Below are 14,023 nucleotides of genomic sequence, written 5' to 3' on the forward strand. Positions count from 1 at the left end.
TGCAGCATCATAAGGTAGACTTGATTAACGCGGTAAGTGTTCGGCAAGGCAGCTGAAGCGCTGCATTATGGGATCTGTAGTTTATTGTGTTACCAGCGCTTCATATACCCGGGCTTTAATAACAATAATACAGTATATAAAATGATCACGGGGTCCGGTTATAATTACACGCCGGGCCGGATGTGGCCCGCGACCCTTGAGTTTGACTCATATGGACTAAATAGAACTTGAAAAGATATCTTTTTCAAATGTGATCGCAATTCAGATAGAGTTGACGCACTACAGCCTGCATGCCTCAATAAGTCATCCTTCCTCGCTCTTACTTTTTACCGTTCATCTAATGAATACACTGAGTATGGCTTTACCAAAACAATCATTGATGGCGAATAAAGTATCCATTATTCGAGTATGTAGATCGGGATATATATATATACATATATATATACCCGCGTATCAGCGAGAAGTAGTGTGTTAAAAAGCTAGAAAAGAAAAGGGAACATTTTAAAAATAACGTAACATGACTGTCAATATACAGTATTTGTTTTGTGAGTGTTACTGAGTGTTGCTGTCATCAAGAATTTGATTATCATTATTTCTTTCAATCAGGTTCGTATTTGTAGGATGTGTTGTGTTCAAGTTACATTCCGTGTTTGTCAATCGTTGTAAAGATGACAGGTTTCATTCATCGATTCGTTTCTTACTGCATCAATAAACAGCTCGTCTTCTTCTTTATCTGAGACCTGACACACTGCATGCACGGGTTTTTTTTACACTGTCTTCCTTTAGCGGGACATTGACTTTTTCCAACGTGTGCTTTGTTTTGGATTTATGAATATGCTTGTATGTATCAGACGCTTCATATTTTTTGCTGCCTTTTCAATTGTGTAATTCGGTTTTTGTTCAGCACTCTTTGGATCTGTTGCTTTTTGTCTGTGCACTGCATCATTTTACGTGAGCCGCTCGGTGTACATGCATCGAAGTTTCCCAGCTGTGCTGGTGCCATCTCGTGCTATGTCCACGGCTGTATTTAATGTTAGCTAAGACCCAGCACTTAAAAGTTTCTCTCGCAGTTTCGCCGAGTTTGTGCCAAACACCACCCTGACCATCTCATCTTCCTCTGCATAAGCACAGTCCTTCACCCGTGAATATTTAGCGGCAGTGTTTCTATTGGATTGCCGCTGATGGACGGCCTTATATGGGCAGGCACTAAATTATGTGGGAGGCGTAACTCCGCCTCCCACGGGCATCGAGCAGAAGTCTATTGTAGTATATGGACGATAAAATAGGTTCCATTTATGACCATTACGCATAGATTTTCGAAATGAAACCTGCCCAACTTTTTTAAGTAAGCTGTAAGGAATGAGCCTGCCAAATTTCAGCCTTCTACCTACACGGGAAGTTGGAGAATTAGTGATGAGTCAGTCAGTGAGTGAGTGAGTGAGGGCTTTGCCTTTTATTAGTATAGATTACATTAATGTTAATGATATATGAAGGTTTGCCGTCTTTAAAAAATAAAACGGTTGCATACATTAGTACTAGGGAATCTATTCCCGGACGGGTTTATCCATTCCCGGGAATTCGGGAATCCTGGGCTCCCGTGAATGACACAGTGCACGGGCATCTCGCACGTGAACGGTTTTAGAACGACCAACACTTATTTTTATTAAAACTACTGCAATATGTTGACACAAATAAAAGACTAACCTTAACTACAAGCAGTTCATGCTATCATATAAATACATTCATCTAGTTAGTTGCGTAATAAAAGCGTAGAAAGCACAACGTTTCCAGTGTGTGGTCGTCCAGGCGAGAGTGCACCTTCGTGCAGAGTACGCCAGCTGCTGAGAAAGCACGCTCTGCCTCCACTGAAGTAGGCGGCACAGTCATCAAATACTGATAAACTTGTTCTAAACAACACCCGCGCTTGCCGTTGCTCTGAAACACCGCCATTTCAGCTTTTACTGATGCATCCAGTTTCTTGTCATCATTCTGTGTTGGGAAGTTTCTTGGCACAGCTAATGCGGATGCAACAGACTGACGCATTGCAATTTCAAGTTGCTGTTCAAAGCCTGATAAAGACACCAGCCTGTGCTGTCAACAGCACGTGCCACAGACGTCAACGAACTCTGCCCCTTGCCGGTATTCGTGAGCTGCAGAGTGCAGACACCTCCCAGTCCACTGTGCTCGGTCTTAGTGGGAGACGGGAGACTGACTGCTGCTGGTCTGTTGTTGACTGAATTAATGAGCAACACACTACACCGTGGGCCAAAAAAATGTGCCACTTAATTACTTTCAACTATAACTCTGTTTTTTCTTGATCGATTTTTACACTTTTATGCGAGCTTGGCCGTTCCCATTCAGCCGGGAATTCAGGATTGGATTCCCTAATTAGTATGTCACACATTGAAAGACTAAATATTTGAATCAGTGTTAGAGGAATTAATGGAGAACAACAGTGCTCAAGAAAACTTGACCACATACATGCCAAATTTATTGTTTACTGCAAATGTAATTTTAAAAATTTTGCCTTATTTTATTTTAAGATCACAATGGCCTTAGCCATTCAGTGAAAGTAGTAATTTGACCTTTTATAAAATTATTAGATAGGAATTAAAATGATTAAATTGATAACAGAGTACAGTACAGTACCCTCTCATAGAAAAGGCATTCAATTCATTGAATACCTATAAAACATTTGTTTAATAGGGTCAAACAGAATAGAAGCAAAACTTTGAATTCTGAAATTAAACACTGGTTAGACTGGTTTCAGTAGTTTATATAATGTGTATATATATATGTGAATTTCCCCTTGGGATTAATAAAGTATCTATCTATCTATCTATCTATCTATCTATCTATCTATCTATCTATCTATCTATCTATCTATCTATCTATCTATCTATCTATCTATCTATCTATCTATCTATCTATCTATCTATCTATCTATCTATCTATCTATCTATCTATCTATCTATCTATCTATCTATCTATAATATCAGCTTACTCCCTTTTGTGTAAGCTTTGTTAATGCTAATACTGTGGATGCTTCTGTATATTTTAATTTGTTTACTTTATTTTTTCTTTTCCTATGTTAAGGTAATACTTCTTGCAGAGGGGCTAAGTTCTCAAGCATCACGAAATCTGGAAGTTGAAAACTTACTACAGTCATTCAATGACAAGATAAGGTACTACATTACATTTACATATGTTTTTAGTGAAGGTCAACATCTGCAATATTCACTGTCCCTGAAATTAAAACCATGCATGGTATACAGTATTTACAAAAATAATTACAAAACTAATGGTTGTTAAGGAAAACAGACTGAGTAGACGAAATCTGTATAGCATGCTTTGACTGAAATTAAAACTGCTAATGACTGATGGTGTGCTTTTTTATCATGTTATATTTTATTCTGATGCATTCCACAATCTTTCTGTCTATCAATCAGACATGGACAAATTTGTTTGTATCCTCATTGAAAAGATGCCGCATGACTCCTGAAAAGTGATTAATTGAAAAGCAGTTGTCTCATGTACACTTTCATGCCTTTGATGTGTCATCAAGTAAAGGAAGTGTGAAAAGAGATCAAGTGTTGCTTATTCTACAGAAATGTTCTAAAATGGCCTTTTGTTACCAGTGGAAAAGATCACCAAAAATTGGATTCCAGTAAATTTCAAAGTAGTTGTTTTCTTTAATTAGAATCACACATGTCTGCAATTGTGCAATTAATCATTCAGCCTGTTTAAATGATGAAAAGTAGTCATTCTGCTGTTTGGTATCATTGTGTGTCCTACACTGGACATGGACCAGAGAAAGCAAAGGAGGGAGTTGTCTGAGGAGATCAGAAAGAAGATTATAGACAAGCATGTAAAAGGCAAAAGCTATATGACCATCTCCAAGCAGCATGATGTTCCAACAGTTGTTCCAACATTAGAAGTTTAAGGTCCACGGGACTGTAGCCAACCTTCCTGGTCACAGCTGTAAGAGAAAATCGACCACAGAATGGGCAGAAGCATAGTGAGAATGGTAGCCCAAAGCCAAGGACAACTTCCAAAGAGATACAAGCGAAACTCTTTCATTTTTTGAGTCACAGTGGGCTCGATGGAAGAAGACTCAGCAGGACTCCAATGCTGAAAGGAAAACATAAAGCCAGACTGTAATTTACTAAAATGCTTATTGACAAGCCAAAATGCTTTTGAGAGAATGCCCACACAGAAAAGAACACCAAACTTACTGTGAAACATTGAGGAAACTTGGTTATGTCTTGGGGCTGCTTTGCTGCACCTGGGATGGAGTGCCTCAAGTCTGTTAAGGAATAAAATCGCAAGACCATTGAGACATTCTGGAGTGAAACATATTACCCAGTGTCAGAAAGTTCTGACTCCGTCACAGGTCATGAATTCTCCAACAGGATAGTGACTCAAAACACGCAGCTAAAAGCTCCTTAAATGTCTAAGAACAGAAATTGGATTATTCTAAAGTGGCCTTCTATGAGCCCCGATTTGAATCCTACTGAACATCTATGGAAAGCACTAAAGCATGTAGTCTGGAGAAGACCCCTTTCATACCTAACACAGCTGGAGCAGTTTGCTCAGGTTGAGTGGGCCAAACTACCTGTTGAGAGTAGTAGAATTCTCATTGAGAACTATAGGAATCACTTATTTGATTGACCCTGTGTTAGAATATAGCGGGTTGGATAATGGATAGATGGAGGTATCTAAAGGTTGTGCAGCAAAATATGAAGCTAAGGGTCCCATTTTCATTTGTATTATTTTATGTAATTAAGAATAATGGGTGTCAATTACTTTTGTTAGTGGCAAGTTATTTCAGAGACGAAATAACTCAAGTCTGTTAAGAAAACAATAAAATCGCAAGACCATTGAGACATTCCGGAGTGAAACATATTGCCCCCCCAACATACACACACACCTACCTTTTCAATACAGCCCAATAGTGTGGTGACATGACAAAATATTTGGTAAAGATGCTACTATGTATAGTTTAATCTGAAGATATTGTGAACATAATTCAATTTAGTATATCTCAATTAAGCATTCAATTATTGCAATGAAGACAATGTTTATCATTAAAAACAGTAACACAAAATCATTGCCTGTGGCAAGTCTGTGTAGTTTTAGTAATATTTTTCATGTGTCATTGGTTTCTAAATGAATGTTGAGTATGTTTGAAATTATAACTTTGATTGTACATTCATTGAGAGGAATGTTCTCAAATCCTTGAATATCATAAAATGTAAGTATATGGCATGGCACTTTACACATATTATAAGTTGAGCTATATACCAAAGAAGGATATCCATAGGGTTCATGTCAAGATCAAGGCCAAGGAGAATTTTTTTTTGTGTTTTGAATGAAGTAACGAAAATATGAGTCAAAGAAAGAGAAAAATATGCAATGCGATAAAACAGAAATGCTTATTTAGAACATTAGGAGAATTCTGACTAAAACAGACCATTTAGTCCAACAAATCTCAGCAGTTAATTTTGTCTACTTTTTCTAAATTAACAGTGAGTTGACTTTTGTAAGACCCTAAAGTAAAAGAAGCAAAACTTTCAAACATTTGTACAGAATCTACCCTTAACAATTTTCCATTTGTATTCCCATGTTCTTGTTGAAGAATACAATTTTAAAGTAACATTTGGGATCATACTAATTACTTTGATAATTACAAATGCTTGAATTCTGTCACCCCTTAATTGCCATTTGATTAACCTAAAAAGGTTAAACTACTTCAGTATTTTGTTATAACTCATAACGCGTAGTTCAGGAATCTGCCTAATTGCTCTCCCCTGGATGTTTCCTATTGCTGCTGTATCTTTTTTGAAGCTTGGAAATTTCTGGATATAGATAGTGACGAATCTACTATGGCTTCTAGGTCCTACGTATAATTTGTAGTTTCAAATTTGTCATTGTGTATTCAAATCTAACATTTCTACTTCCTGCACATACAATGTACGTAAAAGTAAAAGTATTATTTCATTTTCCACAAATCTGTGCACCCCTGTATTCTGAAAAGGTCTCTTTGTACTGATTTGGATGATTCTAGATTATATGTCATTCCACCTATTTTGGTATCATCTATACATTTAAAAATCTTTTTTATATTTGTGTCCAGATTACTTAAATAGGAGTCCCATCTTTAACATCATCTAATTCTAAAATTAATTCTACCTCTGTCAGATAGTGCATATGTGTTTTAGTGCTTACGCCAGTTTTGTACTCGTCTACACACTGCACCCTCAATTGTAATTTTTAGTAGTTTAATGATTAACCTCACATGTGATACCTTATGAAAATATTCAGATAAATAATATCATCTGCACCTCTCTGGTCATATGCTTTGTAAGTTCCTTTTAGAATTCCAGCATTTTAGTTAAGCATAATCTCCCCTGTTTGAATCAATGTTGCTTGGACTGTTTGCCAATTCACCTTTTCTTAATAATTGCTTCAGTTAATTTAACTATAGTTGCATAGTTGCAGTTAGGCTTAATGGTCTATGGTTACTTTGATGAGCTGACCACCTTTATTTTTAATAATTTGATAATGTTTGCCAACTTCCAATCGATAGGAATTTCCCCTGTGTGTTGTGAGTTTTGAAAAAGAAGCATCAGTGGTTAATGTAAGCAGTCACAAACAAACTGCATTTTATTTCTTGTGGGGTTACTTCTTACAGCTTACTTGCTGGAGTTTCAAATGATTTCTTTTATCACATTGTTTGTATTCTGCATTGCATGTTTCTGTTGCATGTCAGATTGCTAAAATAAAATTAATAGTGCAGAGAATGAGGTGAATCATTAAAAATTATATTAAGCGTTTATTAGGAATATACGTGTTTCATAGATGTTTGATTGTCCCTAAGCACTCTTCTCCCTGTTGTAATCAAACATTGTAGTTTAACTTTATCTTGAGCACATGTTACTAAAACATGACCAAAGATGGAACCCTCCACAAAACTGGTATATTGAACATTTGTAAAATTAAGCAGTTAACAGTAAAGATATTCATTTATTGTATGAAATACTGCATTTTCCATTGTTTCTAAGATGTGCTAACTGAATGTTTGTATGGCTTTTTATGCACTTTGTTTATAGTCCATGTCTTTACTATGTATATGTATATAATCCATGTCTTTACCAAAACATGGATTAACAACTTCAAGAAAATTGTTTTTTTTTTCCTTTTTAAAGATGTTATTAAGCAGAATAGGATGTACCGACTTTTCATGTATTTTTCTTCCTTTTTTTTTATTCTCCTGAACAGTTTACTAATAAGTCATGAGAATCAGTCCACAGAAATTGCTGTGTCACGTTCTGAACTGAAAGAGTTGTCGGACTTGTGTGGCAAAATCAGGCAGAGATTACACAGGAACAACAAGGTGAGGAAAGATTTGAAAAGTAATTTGAAAAACTATCAGCTATTGTCCAGTATCCTATACTTGCAGGGAACTCTTTTTTTTTAGCATTGCCTCTTGAGGAGTCTTGGAATGGGTTATTTATCCTAGCTAATCTTTTCTTTATTTGTGTGTTTGGTTTTTATAAACTTATTTGGCTTTTTGGAATTCTACAGAGTTGCTATAATTCTGACTGATAAGCTTTCTACCACTATCAATACATCTTTATTCTGTTTAGTTCAGCTTGTTCTTATATGGTGATCTTTACTGATTACAAGCTCAGGATGCCTATATAATACTGCAACTTGAATATGATACAATAATAGTACGTATACATAATTCAAATGAATAGTTGGGGTACCAACTGGGCCATCCTGCTTAATGCAAGGCAATCCAAATAAACAAAAAGTACATTGAAAATCAACAACAGTGCAATGGTGCAATTCAAAAACTGCCTGGAACAATTTGGTTTACGCTTTCCTAGCTGAGGTAGCTCTGAAAAGCGGATCTGGCTTGGGCGATCCATCCTGCAATAGGTTTGGGTCGAACACTGATGCCCTCCTTTTGGAAACATACAATTTTATACATATCTGACCGGAAGGTTTGGGCCTTCTATGGACAATGAGAGTGAAGTCTGTTGCCCTTATTAGGCGTCTTCTCGAGGCTATGGAGGGATGAAACTGTACTGCTAGCAGTAGCGCCCCCTCACGTCTTATGGTGGTGCTGCCTACCTGACCTGAATGAGCTTATATGTTTTCTGTACGTACATACTGTATGTTTATGTGTTTTCTGCATTAATATGTCAGTAGTAAAGAGCATATTTCCAAATGTTTATTTTCCATGAAATTACTTAAATTGTAATGTAACATATTAGGAAAATGACCACTTTACAGATGAAAATGTGATTACTTTGTACATCTTTAACCCAGTGCATTATTAAAAAAAGATAACAAAAAGACTGAGGAGTACAATCAGATTCTCAGCCATCATATAATACCTTTGGGGAAGCATCTGATTTGTCCCAATTTCATTCTGCAGCAGGACAATGGCCTCAAGCACACGGCCAAAGACATAAGGGTCTATTTTCAACAAAAAGAGTTTTGCAACATGTGACATTCTCCAAAATGCTTGGGAAACTACCAGATAATTTTCATAGAAATCTTTATGACAGTGTACTTAAGAGAACTGATGCAGCTTTAAAGTCAAAGGGTAGTTACATTAAATTTTTATTTGATTTAGGCTTGTCAGTTTACTGCTTTTTATAAACTTTTCATTTTGTTATTTTTGAAGCGTCTTCACTTTACAGATTTTTCTGTACTTTTGCGTATTTCTATTCATGTGTTATAATTGTTAAAGTCAGAAAGACTGTAAAAGCATAAATGTTGCAAAATCAGTTGGTTGGCTAATAGCTGTATTTACCCAGTATTTAACTTTCACATGCTGACAGGCTCTCCGTTTAGCTAACAAACTCATTAGTTTGTTCAAGCTTTCCATTACTTTCTCTTTTTTCCCCCCCACTGGTGCTAGTAAGCATACAGTTCATTCTATTACTAAAACAATTCTTATGTATTTACTTTATTGATGAGAAACCTGAAGAAACATATACGGTTAGTACAGAATTGTCCCTTTCTTTTATTTTTTTATTGATTTTAATTAGAACCAAATAAAAGTCCATACAATCAAGTAAAACTTAACAAAGCAAAGCAAAATTCAATCCCCACTCAAGAGAAAGAAAAAAGAGCCAGCAACCAAAGGTGCTCCATAAAAGGAACAAGAAAGGAAAGGTATCCTTCTGTTTAGCACATTTTCTAGCAAGAAAGTAGCGGAACAATTGTGTTGATGAGAAGCTGAATTTGAAGCGTAATTCTTCATAGCATGAGAAGATATTATCTATCTAAGATATTATCTATCCACAAGTGTTTTAATCCCGGACATTTTCCAGACATTGAATACTGTGTATGTTTGAGAGGGTGGAAAACGGTGGTTGTTATGTAGAGGTGCAATAGATAAAAACTTTTCTGTCTAATGGCGCTTTTCCACTGCATAGTACGGCACAGCACGGTTCAGTACAGCTCACCTTGGTTCGGCTCAGTTCGGCTCGGTTTGCGTTTCGACTGCAGTTTAGTACCGCTTTAGAGTGAGCGGGATTATTCACGTGTCGTTATAGTTGCGCCACCTCTACTGCCGTGACATCATCGTAAGCGCGCACGCGACCTCCTGAAAAGCGTTTCATTCTGCGTCGCCCATCCAGCTCTCGCTGGATCCGCTCCTCGGCTACCAACGAGAGGAACGTCTGTATTTCCTCAATAGACCACGAAACCGCCATTTTTGGTTAAAAGAAAATTGTGCGTCCGAACCTTCGCTGGCTGTGCTAAAAATCTAGCGGGTCTGTTGTGTCTCGTGTCGCAAGTTCAGTGACGCAGTAATGACGATTTTCTCCGGCCAATCAGTGACCAGCAGAGTTTACACGTCACGTTTTGGTAACGGTTCGGCGCGCTTGGAACCTCAGCTGAGGTGGTACTAATAAAAGGACCAGGTACTGTTCCCAGTGGAAAATCCCCCAAAAGTGAGCTGAACTGAACCGTGTCGTGCCGTACTATGCAGTAGAAAAGCGCCTATAAAGTGCTTCCTACATTGGTTCCATATTCTGAGAAAATGAAGGGCAATTGGATTATTAGTGTATTGTTGGTAATTTGTATTAACTGGGATACATAGCAGGGAATATAAAGAAATACTGCAAGACTAGGCTTGTGCATATTCATCAATTTATGTCAATGTCCAGGTCTTTATATTATTTTATTTTTTATTGTATATTTGTTGCCCAGTAATAAAATTGAAAGTTAGGAGCTGCCATGTACTCTTCTGCTTTAGGTCATTGTAGAATTGCCCCTTTGGATGCATGGAGTTTTCCAATTCCAAATAAATAAAATTATGATTGAGTCTAATTTCTTAAAAAATTATTTGTTAATGTATATGGGGATGCTTGGGAAGAATGGTCATCTTAACAATGTAGATTCTCCCTACTAATGTAAGAAGGAGGGTAGACCATCTATTTGCTTCCTGTTTAATTTTTTACATGTAGACAGCAACATTTTGTAGAAAAAACCCTTGATATTTACCCCAAGATATTTAAACTGATTTGCTAAGATAAATGTAAAGTCTGATATTGTGTGCTAGAGAATTCACTGGAAAAAACACACTTTTATTCAAATTTATTTTGAGTCCAGATATATTTTATAATTGTCCTTTCAATAGCTAAGGTGTGTAATTCTTGAATTCAGAGCAGTATAGGCCGTTTCCTGCCTGGATTGACTTTGTTGGGTCAACTTAGTTATTTTCTGCCCAAACAAGCTTGATGACCTGAATGGTTTCCATCTTATCAAGCTTCTTATGTTCTTATGGTTTTATTTATTTATTTATTTATTTTGTATCATAGTGACTAAAACCACATATACAACTCATTAAAGGTCTAACTGGCGCACATTGGTTGTATAATTTTCTCAGATTACAGTATTCCAATAATTTATCTGACTTCATTGTACATTTGTTTTTGAAGTGCATTAGTTACAGAGTTTCTCCACATTAAGAGTAGCTAATTGCATTTAACCTGGCCTTTTAATTGCATAACCTCTTACATTTTAAAAACAATTCTTCAATATTTAGGTATAATGAGCCCAGTGTGTATTTTTTTAGTTGGTTGCTTATTCATATTTCACTTTATTTTGTAAGGAGCCTCCTTTAACCTAATTGTGGTCAAAAGCTGTACATAAATTAAAAAAAGTTTTTTTTTTAGCTTGATCTGTTTTTATTGTTTCACTTTAAACATTTATAAATTTGTCATATTGTCCTCTAGCCATCAAATCTTAAGTCTTTAGAAAAATGAGAACAGCAAAATAATTCATATTGACCTACACGCATTGCTTATTATAGTGATAACAAGAAGTAGAGATTAAGAGATGGTGTGGCTGAAGTGTTAAAAACTATGAAGAGAATTAATGCAGTGGATCCAAACTGTTACTTTAAAATAAATTCTTCAACAAGAGCACAAGGCAAGAGTTGGAAACTTGTTAAGAATAGATTTCATACAAATGGAAGGAAGTTTTTCTTCAAGCAAAGAGCTATAGACACATGGAATAAATTAGTAGGTAGTATAGTTTAGAGCAGGACCTTAGGGTCCTTCAGATCTTGAGTTGATGTTGTTTTGGACAGTCAAGGTGAATAGAATGGATGAGATTGTGGGGCTGAATTGCCTGTTTTAATCACAATTGATCTAATGTTCATGGCATTACATCACTGAGCTCGAACATCCTCACATATTCCCTCCTTCACTCGGAGAAATTCAGAGTTGCCAATGAAGCAGGTTTACTGGAGGATGCTCACTTAAAAACAAGAAGAATATACTAACTTCAAACAAAAGACACCCCAACTGATGATCAAACCAGGGTGCAAGTGCTATGAAACTTCAATTACACTTGATAATCCACAGTGCTGCCCACATCTTAAAATTTGTATTGTGAAAGAATGAGTCTCAACACACTGGAAAAGTTTGGGGCAGCCACCCATATATTATCCCTGGCTTCAACAGGTTTAAAGAAAACAAGAGGTTGTTCTTTGGTTGAGTTCCCAGATTGAACTGAACTGGTTTGGAAAGATGGAGGTTTTATATGCCGTGAACTGGAAGTGATGTCATTTGACCAGAACCGGAAGTGACATCAGTCTGGGTGCCAGAACAGGAAGTGACGTCAGTCTGGGCACCGGAACTGGAAATGACGTTAAATTAGGCAGGTTTTCCCATATTTGGTCTGCAAGAGATAACAGAAATAGGTTTAGAGCACCTCGCCACCCCCTGGCCTGGCGGGTAATTACCTCCACTTGGTCCACTCAGCTCGCTTCTAGTTGCATGTGTGTGACAGTATATTGAAATTTGTTTTATTATCATGAAGCTCCCACCACAACCCTCACCAGGAAAAGCGGTTTCAAAAGTTCAAGAAGCTCCATATATTAAACATCACATACACTGTATGAAGGAGATGTCAATAATGTAATAATATTGCACCAGTTTTATTTTGTTAGTCTACTGCACAAAAGATGGCTTTTTTAAAGTGTAAACTATATACAGTACAAGTTTTAAGAGCAAATCCCTAAATTGAAAAAGCAAAGGATTGTAACAGCAGACACTGGATGCTAAAAAAAAGTCTCTGATATTTATTAGTCAGTTATTCCAGTTTGTTTCACACTTTAAAAAACATATATTATAGGACATTTTAAAACATCAGCTACAATATTTATGTAAAGTGACACTGGCTAATGGAAGAATAACAGTGACAATTTAGAGACTTATTGCAGCTGTTTACAGTTGTGCTTGAAAGTTTGTGAACCCTTTAGAATTTTCTATATTTCTGCATAAATATGATCTAAACATCATCAGATTTTCACTCAAGTCTAAAAGTAGATAAAGAAAAACCAGTTAAACAAATGAGACAAAAATATTATACTCGGCCATTTATTTATTAAGGAAAATGATCGAATATTATATATTTGTGACTGGCAAAAGTGTGACCCCCCTTTGCAGCAATAACTGCAACTAAACGTTTCCGGTAATGTTTGATCATTCCTACACACACCGGCTTGGAGGAATTTTAGCCCATTCCTCTTTACAGAACAGCTTCAACTCTGGAATGTTGGTGGTTTTCCTCACATGAACTGCTTGCCTCAGGTCCTTCCACAACATTTCAATTGGATTAAGGTTAGGACTTTGACTTGGCTATTCCAAAACATTAACTTTATTCTTCTTTAACCATTCTTTGGTAGAACGACTTGTGTGCTTAGGGTCGTTGTCTTGCTGCCTGACCCACCTTCTCTTGAGATTCAGTTCATGGACAGATGTCCTGACATTTTCCTTTAGAATTCTCTGATATAATTCAGAATTCATTGTTCCATCAATGAAGGCAAGCCGTCCTGGCCCAGATGCAGCAAAACAGGCCCAAACCATGATACTACCACCACCATGTTTCACAGATGGGATAAGGTTCTTATGCTGGACTGCAGTGTTTTCCTTTCTCCAAACATAACGCTTTTTATTTAAACCAAAAAGTTCTATTTTGGTCTCATCCGTCCAAAAAACTTTCTTCCTGTAGCCTTCTGGTTTGTCCACGTGATCTTTAGCAAACTGCAGATGAGCAGCAATGTTTTTTTTGGAGAGCAGTGGCTTTCTCCTTGCAACCCTGCCATGCACACCATTGTTGTTCAGTGTTCTCCTGATGGTGGACTCATGAACCTGAACATTAGCCAATGTGAGAGAGGCCTTCAGTTGCTTAGAAGTTACCCTGGGGTCCGTTGTGACCTCGCCGCCTATTACACGCCTTGCTCATGGAGTGATCTTTGTTGGTCGACCACTCCTGGGGAGGGTAACAATGGTCTTGAATTTCCTCCATTTGTACACAATCTGTCTGACTGTGGATTGGTGGAGTCCAAACTCTTTAGAGATGGTTTTATAACCTTTTCCAGCCTGATGAGCATCAACAACTCTTTTTCTGAGGTCCTCAGAAATCTCCTTTGTTCGTGCCATGATACACTTCCACAAACATGTGTTGTGAAGAGCAGACTTTGATA

At 36.9% G+C, this 14,023-nt stretch overlaps 1 protein-coding gene across 1 annotated transcript in view; it reads left to right on the forward strand.

Annotated features, from left to right (window-relative positions):
• LOC120532397 overlaps positions 1 to 14,023 on the forward strand; it is a 319,948-nt gene that overhangs the window by 62,272 nt on the left and 243,653 nt on the right. Inside the window, exons 4-5 of the mRNA XM_039758350.1 lie at positions 3,097 to 3,185; positions 7,282 to 7,396. Of these exons, the coding sequence (XP_039614284.1) occupies positions 3,097 to 3,185; positions 7,282 to 7,396 (204 nt within the window). The remainder of the gene's footprint in view (positions 1 to 3,096; positions 3,186 to 7,281; positions 7,397 to 14,023) is intronic.

Source organism: Polypterus senegalus, chromosome 7 (assembly GCF_016835505.1).
Source record: "Polypterus senegalus isolate Bchr_013 chromosome 7, ASM1683550v1, whole genome shotgun sequence".
Lineage (NCBI taxonomy): Eukaryota > Metazoa > Chordata > Cladistia > Polypteriformes > Polypteridae > Polypterus > Polypterus senegalus.